Genomic DNA, 17,652 nt, shown 5'->3' with positions numbered 1-17,652 from the left:
ATCGGTATTGTCCATCAAATTAATTTTGTTTTGTGTTGTTTTTGCTTAAGGAAGAGCAAATAAAAGGACATACCAAGAACACATCGTGTTAAAGGACCACAATTGCCTTAACAATTATAAGGAATTTATAAAAGGAAACACTATCGATGATGATGCTCAGCCAAACACCGATAGGTCCAAAAATGTTATCGTCGTTTCCCCACCTCTAGTCGGCGATTGTGATTTGCAATTTTTACATTAAATACATTAAACATTAAATTTGGATTTAACTCGGCACAGAGCGAAGATTGAAAGGCAGTTGCTATGTCCAACCCTCAGGCGAATGTCACCGCTTACCTGGCGGCCCAGAAGAAGACCACCAACAAAGAACTCGCAGCCGAGTGGACGCTGATCGAGGAGCTCTACAATGAAAAGTGAGATTTGTGGCCGAAAAATCAATTTGCCCCATTTAACGTAACATATTTTGCAGACTCTGGAATGAGCTGACCATCAAGCTGGTGGCCTTCGTGCGCCACGAATCCCTGCAGGACGAAACGGCGCTGCTGCAGCTCTATCAGAACTTCCTGTCCACCTTCGAGACCAAGTGAGTTTTTTGGCTTCCCGCGATGACTCGGCAGTATCTCACGTGTTGTCTTTGCAGGATCAACCCCTACGGACTCATCCAGATCCTCGAGGTGGTGGTGGACAACATTGGTGACAAAAAGGAGGCCATCGACTTCCTGGAGAAGATGAAGGACAAGGTGAAGATCTGCGATGAGGCCGTGTGGTATCTGCAGGTGATGCAGGGCAATCTGTACCTCAGCAACCTCAACGATCTGAATGCCACCAAGAAGATCATCGAGGAGCTGCGCGACGTCCTGGAGGAGGCGGGCAATGTGACCCCCGTGCACGGAAAGTACTACATGCTGGCATCCCAGTATTACCGCCGGGTGGGCAAGCACAGCGACTACTACCGATGCGGCCTACAGTTCCTGGGTTGCTCCCTGGATGACTATCCCCGCGATCAGTGGGCCCAGCAGGCCTTCTTCCTTGGTTTGGCTGCCCTCCTGGGCGATGGTGTCTACAACATAGGCGAACTTCTGGCGCATCCCATCCTGGAGTCCCTGAAGGGCACGGAAAACGAGTGGCTAATGGAGCTGCTCAAGGCCTTCAACACGGGCGACATCAACAAGTGGGTAGAGCCAATCATCTGCAATCTTTCATAATTTACAACCGACCCCTTCCTCGACAGATTCAATGACATGAAGAAAATCTGGTCCAAGATACCCGATCTGGCTGCCCAGGAGGTCAAGCTGCGCCAGAAGATCTCCCTGCTCTGCCTCATGGAGATGACCTTTAAGCGCACCGCCATCGAGCGCGCCATCTCCTTCACCGACATCGCCCAAGAGACCAAACTGCCCGCCAAGGAAGTGGAGCTGCTCATCATGAAGGCTCTGGCCTTGGATCTCGTGCGCGGCGAGATTGACCAAGTGGCCGGAGTGGTGAACATGTCGTGGGTGCAGCCGCGCGTTCTCAACCGCAACCAGATCGTCGGCATGGCCAGCACTTTGGACACCTGGATGGGAGCCATCACGAATATGGAGAAGTTGATGGAGAATCGTGCCGCCGAAATTCTCACCAATTAGTTTTAGTTTCGCTTGATCTTGATGGTCCCACTCTAATTTCCATTTGCGCAAATGCTTTTGTATTTAATTAAAAACCCAAAAATTGTATGAATTTCTTTTCGGTTTTAATTTAACTCCCTGACGGTTTTGCGTGTAAAAAGTTGTTTTTGCTTACGGACTGGCTTAATCATAGCTTATTGGCTAAATCAGATCACTTATCGAGGAGTTGGTGCTTACGATTAGGCCTAGGATTATTTATAATTTAAAGAATACGTCGAATTTGGCGATAGACTCTGGTTAACTAGCAAGCTAAAATGTCTATCAATAATTTGGAATTTGCTGTAGCAATAAACGCGGCCTGCCTATCACTAGCTGTGTCCGCCGTTTTCGGCCACCAGTGCATCCGCAATCAAATGTTCAGGCAGCGCAGCTTGGTATCCGGCACACGGGATGTGAACTCGAAGGAGGGCGGGCGGCGGATGTCCTCGTGCGAGTCACGCCGAATCCTATCCGGATTGCGGCCCATCACAGACGACAGAGGTATTTGGCGGCGGTACAGCTCCTCCAGGACCAGGCGCTCAAGCTCAAACAGGTGATCGTCCCTAACGCCGGGGATCTCCTCGTGCATAAAGAGCGCCAGGCGCAACAGGTACTCGGCATTGTGGCCGCTGGGACCGCGGCAGGATACAATCTGCTGGGCGATCTCCTCCACCGGGTCATCGCCCAGCCAATGGATATTCTCCGGCGTGGCCACATACACCAATACCTCCACCGCCTCGCCGCTAAAGGGCGTGTCCTGGGAGGCGACGCGCGGGAAGAACTTGGTATCAATCGTTGCATAGCCACCTGTTGGAATCAATGGAGATTAGAGGTTAGTTCTAATCATGGCATCGTTTTAAGATTGATTTACTTACCCAGTGTGCACTCGCGCTGCTTGAGATAATCCAGTGCCGTGCTCCCTGTTATTCTATAGGCGCAGCCCCAAGTGATTCCCTGCAATCAAAGAGAAGGAATATATTTAAAAAATAAAAATAAAACAGGTGGTTAGCATAAATCTAAAAATATTTTTTAGCCACCGCCCTGGGCGGGGTTTGAACCCGTGTATTTTGGATCGAAGTGTGCTATTCTTATCGCACACGGTCGCTCGCTTATGATTCCCAACTCGTTATTTCGCAGATGTCACGTATAAATAGCGCTATCGGCGACGTACGACTTGCCGCTTTGAGTTTTTCATGCTTGTCTCTCGGGGCCACAAACGAGTTCCTGGTAACTCAACTGATAATGCCCTGGGCGAAAGTCCCCGGGCCTAGGATAGAAAGTATCAAGGTGTAAAAAGTGCAACGTGTTGCATTCGCCTATATTCCGCGGAATTTCGCCTGGCGTACGATGAAGAGGGTTCCGAAAGGATTCCGAATCTTTGCGCCGGGTTGTCTGCGGAAATCTGCCAGAGTCAACCTTAGATATGGACGAGTTGGTAGGACTCCCCGAGTGTTTATTCACTCGGTGAGAAACCGCCTATACAGAATGGGGCTTACATTGGGAAACTCGAACGGCGCAATCACTTTTTTACTGGGCCCCCCTCCCCTTTATAAATCATTTTCCATAACTTTACTCACCTCTTTGTCCTCAACGAGCGTTGCAACACGTCCAGGCTGTAACAAAGAATGGAAATACTCATTAGCACTGGGGTATACTTTTGTACATATGTGGAGCTTTTTTATTTATACCGCCCCCACAAATACTGAGGGCTAGGTCCCGCTTGCTCACAGCCCACTGTTTACCTTCTGTATATTTACTTTATTTACGACTTTTACACATATAACTGGGGGTTATATATGAACCTTGACTTCTTTCGACATTGTTTTCTTTTGTGATCGCAACAGAAGCTCGATGATTGCAGGGAATTTATGGAACTGTATTATTAAAAATTCCAGAAAATATTTATTATATGTAATATCTTTGTTTGATATTTAACTCGGTATGTGAATTGTTTTTTTTTCTTCTAATAATATTTTGATATGTAAATATCTAGACTAACAGGTACTATTTTATTTTATTGATGACCTCAATTGAGTTCCAAAAATGGGACAACAATGGTGATCTGGTGTCCCGCTAAAAAACAAAAATACGCAAATTCCAAACCCAAACTGGTTGCCCGATACCTTATAAGCACTGGAATCAAATTGATATCTATTCCAAGGGGCTTGTCCCGACTTGTTTAGCAAGCAAAACACTTATGTTAATTGAAATGCAATCTGTATCTTAATGGGCTGCCGCTCTAGACGTTGGCAAATGCTAATTTCACTTGTTGTTTGCCATTAGCCAAACACACAACTGATAACGCCCGACGAAAAGATAACGCGTGCTTGATCACATTGAAAACTGGCAACTGGCGACGTTCGTTTTTTAAAGACGAAAACAAACAGCAGAGGCAATAAAATAATTACCAGATCACTGGTGTTATTTAGTTAGCAGGTAGTAGGTAAACACACATGAAAGCTGGCAAGGGTTAGACCTGTCTAAGACCCAGATTTGGGTAATCCCACTCACTTTTTCTTCACAGCCGCGGTGGGTGACGTTGCCCTGCCAGAATCGGCGGACATAGCCCCTTATGTAGCCCGTAATGCACTTGGTATAGGTGAAGCCCGGATGCCAGCATAAAGATCCATATCCAAAGACCCAGCAGGCGGGATCCAAAGGTCCCTCGTTGTTGTTGTTGTTACTCGGACGATTCTCCTGCTCATTCTGGTCGTTATTGTTGTTGTTCTCCTCGGCTGCTCCCAACTGACCATTGGTGAAGAGATTTTTAAAATGAGCCGGCACCTCCGCCGGCTGGCGATGACCACTGTAGTGGGCCATGTCGTGTAACCAGAAATAATCTTAGTAGTCCTTCAATTTCCTGGGTTCTCGATGTGATCTGACTGCTGCTCCTGCTGGTTGAGATCGGGATAGGGGGATCCTGCTGGGGCTGCTATCTGGACATTCTGGTGGCTGTAGTCTCCGGCTCCTAGTGTTACATTGCTCGCCGTCCGTTGGCTCCTCCGAATGCTGCTGAGATTCTGTGGACGACCAGAGCAGAGTGATGTTACATAAAACTCGAAATTTTGTTGTTAACTATTTACTTATAAAGCTAATAAGCCCTACGAATAAATTTTTTTCTACAGCCGAAACCTGATCCCTGGCTTACTTGTAGGTGGTTGGTCAGAGTGTTGTATGATGAGAGTAAAAGTTTTCTATATTTTCTGTGGATTTGTATTTTTCGCGCCGAGTGCGACCAAATAGTTCCGCGAGTGGTCGGGAACTAAACCGCCCAGCGCGAAAACCGAAAACATTTCCAACGCCCCGACGTTCGCGAAGAGGAAGACTACAGCACAGAGCGGCGGAAAGTAAAAAATAAAAATGTAAAATAAATATTTATGACGCTCTGTCTGACGACTCTCAAGACTTATCTATAGGTTTGAATATGGCGAACAAGTATTTAAATTGCCGCTCGCCGAAGCTCTCTCGCCCTCTTCCCCTTCCTCTCACTCTCTTTCTCAGTCTAGTTTCACTATCAACCGAGAATTATGACAAAATCTTGGTGCCTCTTATTAAGGTAAAGGTGACTTGCTGCCCAAACACGTCCATAAATAATACCACAATTAAATAAAGTCATTTATTTATATACCTTATAAACGCTAAATAATAACCGATCATATAATGACCAAGCTGGAAAAAAGCTGCGTAATGAAAAAAGTCCCCCTTGAACTGAAGGATCAGCCATAAATTCGGGCATTTAATAATTATAAATATATAAATGCCTCAAATTAAGAAATGATTTTGGAAATTGCCAATCATGGACCATAAAGATCCTTGTCGGATTAATATTTATTAATATTAACTGCCAGACGAAGAAAAAAGTTCGCAAAAGAAATCAATTCAACTGATATTTAATTTTATGAAGAATAAATCATATTTGCTTAGTAACAGGCCACTGACATAGAAACAAATTGCAACTATTACAGTGATTAGATCAAAGTCAATAGCCACCTATGACTCTCTTTGATAAGATTGTAACTTGATTTATAGACCTTTAGGGGCATTTTAATGGAAAGTTAAGATCAATTCTTATTAATGTTATTAATAATGTTTTAAAGTTTTTCCCCTACGTTCAACTGTTCTTTGTGATATTATCGCTCAGAATTTTTATCTCTATTTATTTATACATACAAGGCCATTTTATGTCTTTGCACTAAGCGGGTTACTCCTTTAAAAATATTTCAATATTGCTTATGTTTTAGATAAGTTTATCAGGTGGATTATTTAATTTGCTGGGTTATCTGTCTAAGAATTAAATTATTTGATTACAATTGTGAGTTCTTTGCCTTAGGTATTCCCTTTCGGTTTTTGGTACTTCGAATATCTAATATCTTTACCTCATATATTTTAAATACGTTGACTATCCTGAAGAGTATAGAAGGTTCGCCATGCTGAAAGCTATCCCCATTTAGGTTTTACTTTCGCAAGTTTAAAGAGGGGAACGGAAAGCAGGGTGTTGTTATATTAAGTATGTGTGACCGATCTTTTCGCCGTGCTAACTACGCTGCTGCCCATGACCAAATACATAATTTCAAATGGCTGACTGTAGGTATACTTGTTGTTTAGGATTGTACCCGTATACACAACGAAAAATCAAAATGTATGTCATACTTTAGCTTATTTTTGGAAAACCAAATGGATGTTTAAGAAAGAAAAACATAAATATATTTCGATATTTTTTTTGTTGATATAAATACACTCAATGGATGATAATGTTGATAATAAATGTTCTTTTTATTTATTTCAAGTTGTTGCTGACATGTAAAAGCAACATTTTTTTATGTGTAAATGCCTAGCTGCCACACCATCGTATCGTGATGGGTCCCATTAACGAGGCATGCTCGATATATAGGCGTAATATTGTATGTACCCCCATGTGCATATTTGTTTGTATTTTTAGCTATTTTATTTCGCGTGTAGCACTTATACTCATACATGCATATCTGAATAAACTTAAACATTTCGCACACTTTGTTTTGATTGCCGCCTTCCCGAAATGCCGAGGGAATTTCTGAGTATTTGTGAGCTCTCTGTTTTTGTACGCTGTTTCTAAATACCAGTCTTTTATATCTTTTTGGATTTTTATTATCGTTGGTATATTTTTAATCTTTTTTTCTCTTCTTCTTGGGATTTCGATGTTTTTGCATAAATAAATTGACCCAAAAACAGGCTGGATGGTGGAAAATTACCGAAAAAAAACAAGTTCAAAAACCTTAAACGCACATCCGCACGCACACTGTGATAGTTTGAAGTGTGTGTGTCTTACGACACCCCACATCCTCAGAAGCACACACAAACTGACATACACACTCATACGTGTTTTCTTTTGCCATACAAGTTACGTATACGCAGCGTTTGCCAAATGAAAAACGCTCCGAAGTCAACTCGCTACACATTTCTGGGTCCTTGATACTGAACTTTTTTCATTGTGAAAGTTTTTTGCCAACAGTTCAAGGTTAGCCAATTTTTCTCAAAAATTGTTTATATACCAGTCTATAGTTTTTATCGGCTGTGTGTTTGGGGGGAACCTGGAGGGTACGGGGCTCTTGAAAGAGGGCTCTATCAACTTATTTTTTTTGCTTGGGTAACAGGCGCAGAACTCACAAAAATTCTGTGCTCCGTTTTCCTATGTATACACAACAAAAAAGCCTTAAGCCCATTGATATCACATGTACATGGCGTATAGCCATACAAGTTGGCATTTTTAGGGGGGCATAAAAGTGTATCTTGGTGGCTGGTGACTGAAATTCGTCGAAAACAACAATGCACACGAACCCACAGGCACGAATACTCCGCTCCACCCAGATGGGCTGACCAGGCATTTGGATCAGGGCTTAGCTATTTAGCTTTCGGATGGAGGATTTACGTGCAGCTGTCTAAATTTCAGTCTGGCCTATCTCATTTGCCATTCTCTCATTTAACTTTCATCGCTCGGCGTATGATCACAATTGAGATTGACAGAGTGTTAAATGGCTTGAATTAGGTGTATAAATGTCTTAATAGTCGGGTGCTTTCGAAATTCCAAACGTATATGTACAGCTTGTTATACAATAACACGCCCCTCAAACGTATAATCAACACAGAATTAATTGGTGAGTTGACACTATAAATACATACGTTTCCATCGAATAAGTGAAATTCATTGACAGTTCAACAATGTGTTCATCTTAAGTAAACAACATTTTCAGTTATCTAAACAGTAAATACTGAAGCCACACTCATTTGTAATCAAATTCAGCAAACAAGAGTCTTCAGTGATACTTATATCTGGGGCTAAACATATTAAATCTTGATGTATTATACAGGCACTTGAGAATAAAATAACAAACCAGTCTACTTCTAATTAAACAATTAAAAATATATTTTATTTTATTGTGCATAATACGTGGCTATCAATTCTACTTCTGTTGCCATTCTTCTCTTCAGCATTATGAAGATTATACGACGAGGGCATGTTCGAACGGCCTAGACTAAAAAAAATTGATAAATAATAAGCACCACCGACCAGATCGACAAAACTGAAGTATGTAATTTACAGTCTCGCGTTGCTATCGCTATATAATTTTGCTCAACTGATAAGAGTTCTGCTCGGAGACGCGAAAGGCCTTTGATAAGGGGTTTGTATTTGTTGCACCCCCTTCAAAGGGAAGATAAGATGTGTGAACTACAGCGAAACCGGCAAAAAAAAGAGTTCGCCAGACAGTCCGGACAATAGCGCAAAAAAGGTAAACAACAATTTTTAGGCCCACAGTTCTACACACATGCATATGTATATGTATCTATTAACACATTTGGCCTAATTTTTCGCTATATAAAGCATTCAATTTATATATACCTAGACCAAGCAATCCCCGAATATTGTCTTTTGCGCATTTTTAGTTTGCGTTCATTTTTGCTTAGTTGGCACACACGTGTGGCTCTCTTATTCGCCGATTTTTCTGACGCTTGACCCGCTTGTTTATTCGAAACCAAAGACTATTATTAACCTTAAAACTTATATATAACTTTAATGTTGCTTGCAGCTTGGACTTAAAGATTTATTCAGCCGAAAAAAGCAACCTTTTACAGGAAGTTTACTCTCAAATGGAAAGGCAAATGTTTGATTGGGAACTCTTTTGGTTTGTGCTAAATATTTGGCTTTTTGGGCAAACTTGTTTGGTATTTACTATATTATGGTAACATTTAAAATTTTTATATTGCCATAAATTAATTAGTAAATAATATTAACTTGCCTTTTAAAGGCCTTGACGTGGAAATTAATTTAAATGGACTAAACGTTGCAGAGTATTTACACATCAACAGTCAGCAAATATATATAATTTTGCCATAATTAACACTATCTCTATTTAGGCGAAACAATTCAGAGTGTGGAATGCCTACGGCACGTGCCAAAAAATGAGACTTGAGGTGACTTGCTGATAGGTTTAATTAATATTCTCAAATTATTAAAAAAATAGTTGTCGCCTAGAATGTCAATCATGAGGTATATGAGTCGGTTGACCTTGGGAATGTCACACTGTAACAAAGATGCTGGATACGTAATGGAGAAGAGGAAGTGCCAGCTGGGAGGAATTTGAGAAGTCGACAAGATAGATATTCCAGAAGCTTTGAAGAGGTAAAACAAAGGCTGTATAAAGGAAAAAATGGAACAAATAAATCGCAAGACTTCTTAGATCATAATATAATATACGTATGTATATTAAACGGCAAACTGTGCTTGAGCTCCGGGTGGAAAGTTCTTTCGAGTATATTCCTAAAATACTCATGAATTACTCAAGCAAAGGAATGCGTTCTATTTCTATAATTATCGTTAAAGTTTGTACTAAAAATATAAAGAAAGAAGTTTATTTCGAGGCTGTACAAAAAACAAAGATAACATTTGTATTCGTTTGTATTTCGCTATAATACCATTAATAAACGTTTATAATAATTTTTAATCTGCCATATACGTAGATATGTATTTAGGAATTTCATTTATTTCAGTGATTTCTTAATGCACTTGCACTATTTTCAGGGTCTAGCGAATTGCATCAACGGGTTGCATGTACAGTGACTGGGCAATAAATTAAACAATTTAAAATACCTACAATCACGCAGTAAACAAAGTAAACAAAAGCAAAAATAAATTCAAATCTGTTTTGAATTTAAAGTGCTGTGTATTAAAAGAGAGAGCAGAGAGAGAGAGAGTGAAAGAGAGTGAAAGAGAGAGTGGGTGAGCATGTGGGGGGCGAAATATAACGAAGACGAGAGGAAGAGCTTGCGCGGAAGAAACAAAAACACCCGCACAAATATACACACACTGATAAGCCAGAGTGATTACAGCAACAAAGTGCTGTAAGTCGACAGCAAGGTAAATAGGATTGTGTGTATATATGTGTATATGCACGTGTTGACACTGAAAGCTCTCAACTTGGCACACTGACACACATATGATATATGCCTGTGTATATACACATCCGATCTCTCCACATGCAACAATTCGATGCACCATTACCCACCTGTCCATTTAATACCACTTTCACAGGTACAACGGTAGCAACTACGATCGTATATCGTTTATTATTGCCCGCTTATCAATATCCGTTCAACTTTTGCACTACACTCCGCTTATGTTTACTCGATTTGTAGTCCGTTTTTATCAGCTTTTTTCCATTCTGCGTGGCAAAAACAACATTTTCGCGCCTTGTAATGAAAACAATAACAATAACAACTCCGACGCACACAAAATCGCCTTCTCGCTTATACACTCTGTAGCTGTGTGTCTCTTTTTCGCTAACTGATGGAGCACGGCGACCGTCTCCACCGACGGCTTCAATGTAAATGCGAGAATTGCGCCGTTTTTCCGCTCTCAAATAACGCTCCCAGCTCCCATCTCCCCGCTCTCCGCCCACCACCACCCCCTTTGGCAGTCTCTTCTTCAGCGATTTTGGCTGAGCGAACATAAACGGTAAATATGATGGATTCATTACGAAAACATGTACCGGCTTTTAATGTACATTCGTTCATACATATTCGCATTTAGGTATTTAAGTTACGAGAGAGAGTGAGTACTTAATACAGGTTTTCTTATATTTTTTGTCCATCACAAAGGACATTGATATGCTATAAGCTGCACTGAAAAAAAGTTTATAATATTGTAAGTATTATTATAAATAAATGAATATACAAAAAATTATGACATTTTTCTGTATCTTAGCGGGTCGAGACTTTGTAAGTTTTTTCGTTTTGAAAAGGAAATAAAAAGTTGCATAAGCTTATTTATTTTATATATTTAATATTTGGACACCAAAATATGCGCTCATTCAGCCTAAGTTTCTTATGTGCAATAATATACATTTTACAAGACCATAGCGGTGAAGTGATTTCTGTATATATGTACTTGTATTTTTATTATTTCAAGACAAAGAATTAGATTGGAAGATCGATACTTACTTTATTTTCGGCTGTGTACTTCTCCAAGGACTTTGATGCTGTCTCTCTGGCTCTCCACCGCTCTCTCAGCGAACGCTCTCTGCGCACAGAGAAGTGAAGCACCTTTCCACCCCACCCACTCTCTCAAACTCTTTCTTTCTCACCAAACATTCAGTGGCTGACGTAATTCATACGCACTGTTGCCGCATGCAGCGCGCTTTTATGAATGGAAAGCTGAAATGCAAAAGCAACAACCTCAATTGCCACCTGGTAACAGGCGAAATAAACAACAGGTGCCAATGTCAAACTTGGGTCGAGAAAAGCAGACAATTGACAGACATTGCCGCATCTTAATTGTGCCAATTGGAAAGTGATGTTCCGTGTGTTCGATTCGTAGATTGCTGATCGTGATAAAAAAATGCCCAACCTTCAGTTTAGATATTACCTTGGTGAAGGTGTTTACCTATACACGAATGATAAGCGTCTGCACCAAAAATCTTCTCAATTGCGTCAGCAAAATAATGTTAAGCTACAGGCGATTTTATAAATGATTGAATGAACCTGAAATACAAAAACTTGACTAGTGTTGTTTAATAAGTTTCAGTTTTAAATCGCAAATATATTTTGTTCGTTATTTAAAAATGCATACAAAAACGGTTAATGTTACAAGTATGGACGGTATTTTGAAATTTTAAATGAATTGACGTTGCCAAATACTCTGAAATGATTGTGGAGTTGCCATATCACTGTAAAAAGATAACTGTACTCGACATCTGTTGGTCCTAAATACGCCATCTATCTTATATCGCGCCATTTTTAGGTGGGAGCCCCCACTTTGAAATTCGAAATATCACTCATACGTCTATTGTTACCCGAAAATGTATAAAATGCACATTTAATTGTATACTAACAATAATTATTTTAGCTTGTCCTTCCAAAAATAAATGGAGTGACAGCGGCGAGCCAAAGTATCGATATTATATTGATCGATTTGGTTTTGTCGAACAAAATGATTCGGATGACGCTGCGGAAGTTAAAGTTAAACTAGGTAAACAGGTTATCCCAAAGTTTTTCGGTCCAAAGTTTTTCGATAAATGGTTTAATCGCGCTCGCTTTTGCGAATATATGCAGATATTTTAAAAAATACCAATCGAAATACGTGGTCGCAACCCGAATTGCAAACCTTATTACTTTTATATAAAACTTATTCCCGTAACGAAGTTTGAGTTAAAATATTTGTGTTATCATGGCAGGAACCTAAATTAATTGTTTAAAAAATAAGCTTGTAAAAGTCCCCAATATGTACACACATACATATGTGATTCATGGGGCTCCGCCCCGGAAGTCGAAACTTCATAAGGAAGCTTAGATCGAAATTAAAGTTCGAGTGAATGTGAGTGCCGTTATCCAAATATATTTAACGATAATCGAGTGTGCTTCCAATAAATAATATAAGAAACCTAGATACTAAAATCATTTTTGATGTTCCTAGAGCATAAATTGGAGCATTTTACCTCGAATTATATATATATTGTATATGGTACTTTTCGAGGCGATTTGTCATCACCAATGCAATGCCATATTTAGCTTTATAAAAAAAGTTCATGTCCAACTAAAATTAATTTTGGTGACTCATTGTTGCGATTTTATAAAGAGTCCTATATTAAACGGGTGGTATAAAAGTTAGGGACATCTGGAGGATAACACATGAGACTAATGAAGAAAGAAAAAAATCCGTTATCTACACAAAAAAGGGTTTCTCGGAATTCTGTCGCCCGTCTTAAAAAAAAAAAAACAAAAAATAAAAATAAAGAATTGAAAAAAAAACGGGAATGGAAGCTAACTTCGGCAAGCCGATGTTTCTCATGGGAGCATTGTATATACTCTACAGATCTTGTCCGATCCGGTTCGTTCCGACTTATATACTGCCTGCAATAGAAATACGAGTTTTGGAATTTTTATACGCGTTAGCTTTAAAACTAAGAGACCAGTTCGCGTAGAAACGGACAGACGGCCTTGTCTAGATCGACTTGTCTAGTGATGCTGATCAAGAATATATATATATATATTATGGGGTCGGAAAAGTCTCCTTCGCTGCGTTCCTGACTTCTGACTGAAATCATTATACCCTCTGCAAGGGTATATGTTCGTGAACGGTTGCAGTCTTTTATAAACTCTCATATTTAGGCGCATAATGCCATCTCTATCCTATGTAACAGAAAACCGACATACATATACACTGGTAGGCATATGTATTTTGACAAAAGAAATCATAAAAAATATAAGCAAAATTATTTTTGAAAAATTCTTTTTGAAGTTACTATTATTTTTGTTTGAAGAATCTTTTTGCATCAAAACATTTAAGTTTTCAAGTCGAGGAAAAAAGTTTAAAAATTAGATGTTTACACAAATTCGTCCTTTTCAATAAGTACTGAATGGGTTAAGAAATTTATTGTATCATTCAAACGGCATTTAAATTACCTTTCCATTGATGCCAAAGTTTACAAGAAGTAAGTTCAAATTATGAGTATATTTAACTTTTGTTTTGTCAAAATACTTATGCCGACCACTGTATATATACTTTTTCGTTTCTGGCAACGCTGCTACGACGGCGTCTTTTTGTGAAATTCATCTCAGTATCAAATAAGCTTCGCAACTGGAAAGAATAAAGTTAGTCCACACAACACAATCGCTTATATTTCTAACCAGTATATAAATGGGGAAGCCACATTATTTATCATTTCAGTTGAATTATTTAGTTACTCAATTACTGGAAGTCATTTTTTTTTACAGATATCAATGACATTTTTGAGACGGGGCAACAGCAGTCATATTTCAAAAGTCTACGGGTCAACATGTTCTTTAAGTTGACGGCGGTATTAGTCCTCCTGCTTCATATGACTCATTCATATGAACGGTATTATTGGATGCATGAACGAGGTAATGATTAAAAGGTTTAGAGTTACGGTAGTTCTATACACTTTACTCTTAGAATTAAAGTGTATATTGTTTTTTTTCAGAAAGTATGTAACAGGTAGAAGGCAGCGTTTCACGCCCTTTTTCTTAATCAGGATCACTAGGCGAGTCGATCATATATATCAGTCATATCCGTCTTTCTGTCCGTTCATCTGTCTGTATGAAGGCTGAGATCGCGGTATTTAGAAAATCTACTAGATATGGATTAAGGATGCAGATTACAGAGATTCTTGCGCAGCGCGAGTTTATTTCACCAAAGTGCAACAGTTGTGATGCTAGAATACAAATATTAACTTAAATGTATTGTTTTTTCACGCCTCTAACGCTCACAAACGCCCATAACGCTAAAATCTATCTGCTGCATACATTTATATAGATTCTATCTGATTGTTTAAATCGGACTATTCGCTTAAAAATTATAACCCTCTTTGCTGAGACTTTCAATAGCTAAAAATATGGTCCAAAATTTCAAGTAAAGCCTTTTTTGTTTTTTCTTTCTTTTATCTTCATCTTTTACAGCTTATTCGTACTGTCAACCAGATGAAGAATGCACAAGAATGGAAAGGTGCCCAAACTCGTATTACTATCAAAACAATATTCGTAAACCATGTAACACCAATGGCAACTTTGTCTGCTGCCCTAAGCCGGGTAACTAAAAATCAAATTCAATGTTGTCCCGTGTACTAATCCTAATCTCTATCAGCATTATCAAACTGTCAGCCCGATGAGCAATGTATGAGTCTAAGCAACTGTACGGCATTAAATGATGTTCTCGAGTCCGCGGACATGAAGAGGATCAAAAATAAAATATTACAGGAAAAGGAATGTGGTAATAATTTGTATTGCTGTCCAAAATCAGGTATATTTCTAGTATATCAAAGTCCGTAAACTATGTACTTATTTCAAAATCTACCAGCTCATCAAAAACCTGATGAGTTTTGCACCCGGCTAGAAAGGTGCCAATTGCATCTACAACCGACAAGGAATAATGTACAAAAGTTAATAAGCCGACACTGTGCCACCGATCCTCTTCAGAGGTTTTCAGGCCAGAGGATCTTCATTTTCTGTCCGCGGCCAAATTGTCTACCCGAAGAGCGCTGCCTAAGTAGAGATAAATGTGTACCATTAAAGTACATTATCAAATCTACGGAAGGAAGACATGCGTCTAATAAAGTATTAGGAGAAAGGCAATGTGGCACCAGTAGATACTGCTGTCCATTCCTACGTAACGATACGCTAAATAAAAATCTATTAGAATTTCCTAATTGTAAACCCGATGAGAGTTGCATTCCAATTGGAAAATGTCCACACATGCTTGGGATCCTTAAGAATGCAACCAAACAAGTCATGGAAGAAATATATAAGAACAAATTGTGCACCCTCGATTACAGACGTAGAGATTTAGAAGATCGCGTATACACCTGCTGTCCGAATCAAGGTAACTTCCTACCGATGGACAGTCACCGACAGTGCGGACAAATTCCAGGTTCTTACCGAATGTCGCAAGGCAATGAATTGGCTCTCAATCAATTCCCCTGGATGGCGATGCTTCTTTATGAGAATACTTCAGAATCAAATCGGGATCGAACTCTTGCTCCCCAGTGTGGCGGATCTTTGATCAACAACTGGTACGTCCTAACGGCAGCCCATTGTGTCACCAAGTTAGAGTCTTTTACTCTGAAGAGGGTCCGCCTGGGAGAGCATGACACCAGGACTCCGATAGACTGTCAAGAAATAAGCTCTCTAAAAAAGAGGTGCGCTCCACCCTATCTGGAAATCGACGTGAAGGAGGTAATTTTCCATGAAAGTTTCTATGTACGCCGGGAATTCGCAAACGACATCGCTCTGGTGCGACTTGAAAAACAAGTCCGGTGAGTAATGATTTAATATATACATTTATATTGCCCGTCCTGATCAAAAGTTTCAACTACCCTAGGTATACGAAAGAAATCAACCCGATATGTGTCCCGAAAGCTAGTTTTTCCTTAGAGAATCTCAACTTAGAAACAGCCGGATGGGGCGTCACGGAAAACGGACCCAGTCATGTATTAATGCACAGCACCATTTGGGAAAATAAGACGTACTGTAAAGATATAAAAAAAATGGACTTCGAACCCGATCAACAAATATGCGCAGGTGGCCAGCATAAACGCCATACCTGTAGAGGCGATTCCGGAGGTCCTCTGATGGTTACCAAGACTTTAAATGGATTCGTGGAATACGTATATGTAGTAGGCATCACTTCCTTTGGATTTCATAATAATACTTGCGGAGAGCAGACCATTCCAACTATTTTCACAAGGACTGGAGCGTATTTTAACTGGATTCGGAAGCACTTAGAGCCTTAATTATACCCGTTACTCGTAGATTAAAAGGGTACGTTAGATTCGTCGGGAAGCTTGTAACAGGTAGAAGAAAGCGTTTCCGATCAGAATCACCAGCCGAGTCGATCAAGCCATGCCAAATATTGTTCCAATCAGACCATTCATTACAAAGTAATAATCAAATGAAGTGTGCAATCTCGGAAACAGTCGATTTCCTGCATGCCTACTTCCATCTCCTTCGCACTCCCTTTAGCTGAGTTATGTGTATCTAATAGTGGAGGCCGTCGACTATAGCGTTCTTTCTTGTTAGAATCTCAGAACAAACTAAAGCTTGCAATTAATCTACCTCAAATAAATACTACTAACTATGCTATCTGAAAAAAAGTTGTAAAATTTCAGAAACTTTTTAGTTTTTCAAACTTTTTAGTCTATTCGAAGAAAGTGGTCATCCTGGCCATCCTAACTGATCCAAAAAAACACCAGACTGGCGATAATGATTAGATTTACAATTGGGATTATCGTGCGGCACAACAAATAGGCGTGCCACCAAAATACCATCAGACCGAATCAAAACAAAACATCCATCAAAGCGCGACGAGAAAACAAAAGGCGAGGAAACTAAATAAAATGGGGAGGGAAAAATGAAAATGGGAAATGCTCGAGGAAACCGCGGGCCTAAGACAAAAGATTTACAATATCGCTGGTGAAGATTTAAAGGTGATTTCCAAAGATATATATTGTGCCTGAGCAGCGATAAATAAACACAACTTTTTGACTATTTTTATTTCGGTCTCTCTTATTTTATTTTTTTGCTCAATTCGGTTTTTCTCGGGCATGGTATAACAATAACTCAATGGAAAAGTGGCTGCCATTGAGGCAATCTGTGGGTGTGGAGGGACTTTCCACTAAAAGTGTCACATTAACGAATTGCTCAGCTCCTCCGCAGTTAATTTATGCCCCGCACTAATCGCTGGCCAGGTAGAATTGAATTTATTTGATTTGTCCATCTATAAGCGGCAATAAGCCTTTCACAAACACGCTGTTCATTGAGCGGAAAATCGGTGAAAACTCACCGAAATGGGGGGCGTGGCCAGCGGCGGCGTCCTTCTGCCTTAGACAACCGCCCAATGTCGTCTAATGGCGGGGCGCTTCTAAAAATAGGAACCACTCGAGAGCACCGCCTGCTGGCCACTCAAAACGCGGCAGCATCCGCGCGGAGAGCATCCGAGAGGATCGCGAGCACATCTGGGGGCCCCGAC

The 17,652-nt window shown here is 40.0% G+C and overlaps 3 protein-coding genes across 4 annotated transcripts; 2 read left to right on the top strand and 1 right to left on the bottom strand.

Moving 5' to 3' along the window:
* Positions 1 to 189: 189 nt before the first annotated feature.
* On the top strand, positions 190 to 1,716 carry LOC119551220 (26S proteasome non-ATPase regulatory subunit 13). The gene is made up of 4 exons (XM_037860460.1): positions 190 to 413; positions 470 to 583; positions 641 to 1,171; positions 1,232 to 1,716. Exons 1-4 carry the CDS (start codon positions 304 to 306, stop codon positions 1,623 to 1,625), a joined length of 1,149 nt encoding a protein of 382 aa, XP_037716388.1. The 5' UTR covers positions 190 to 303; the 3' UTR covers positions 1,626 to 1,716.
* Positions 1,708 to 10,486, bottom strand: LOC119551230 (glutathione-specific gamma-glutamylcyclotransferase 1). Of its 2 annotated transcripts, none has more exons than XM_037860480.1 (5): positions 10,181 to 10,486; positions 4,155 to 4,663; positions 3,221 to 3,256; positions 2,519 to 2,597; positions 1,708 to 2,450 (listed from the first exon to the last, which is right to left on the bottom strand). In XM_037860480.1, exons 2-5 carry the CDS (start codon positions 4,461 to 4,463, stop codon positions 2,014 to 2,016), a joined length of 861 nt encoding a protein of 286 aa, XP_037716408.1. In that variant the 5' UTR covers positions 4,464 to 4,663; positions 10,181 to 10,486; the 3' UTR covers positions 1,708 to 2,013. The 2 variants fall into 2 exon arrangements, with proteins under 2 accessions (XP_037716408.1, XP_037716400.1); XM_037860472.1 differs by lacking the exon at positions 10,181 to 10,486 and adding an exon at positions 4,792 to 4,948.
* Positions 10,487 to 11,737: 1,251 nt separating this feature from the next.
* Positions 11,738 to 17,177, top strand: LOC119554252 (spaetzle-processing enzyme). Its single transcript, XM_037865093.1, has 6 exons — positions 11,738 to 11,762; positions 13,887 to 14,033; positions 14,589 to 14,717; positions 14,773 to 14,928; positions 14,986 to 15,940; positions 16,006 to 17,177. Exons 2-6 carry the CDS (start codon positions 13,949 to 13,951, stop codon positions 16,415 to 16,417), a joined length of 1,737 nt encoding a protein of 578 aa, XP_037721021.1. The 5' UTR covers positions 11,738 to 11,762; positions 13,887 to 13,948; the 3' UTR covers positions 16,418 to 17,177.
* Positions 17,178 to 17,652: the final 475 nt, after the last annotated feature.

This window comes from Drosophila subpulchrella, chromosome 3R (assembly GCF_014743375.2).
Source record: "Drosophila subpulchrella strain 33 F10 #4 breed RU33 chromosome 3R, RU_Dsub_v1.1 Primary Assembly, whole genome shotgun sequence".
Taxonomy (NCBI): domain Eukaryota; kingdom Metazoa; phylum Arthropoda; class Insecta; order Diptera; family Drosophilidae; genus Drosophila; species Drosophila subpulchrella.
Note: the sequence above shows the minus strand (reverse complement) of the source record. Positions and strands in the feature narration are given on the sequence as shown.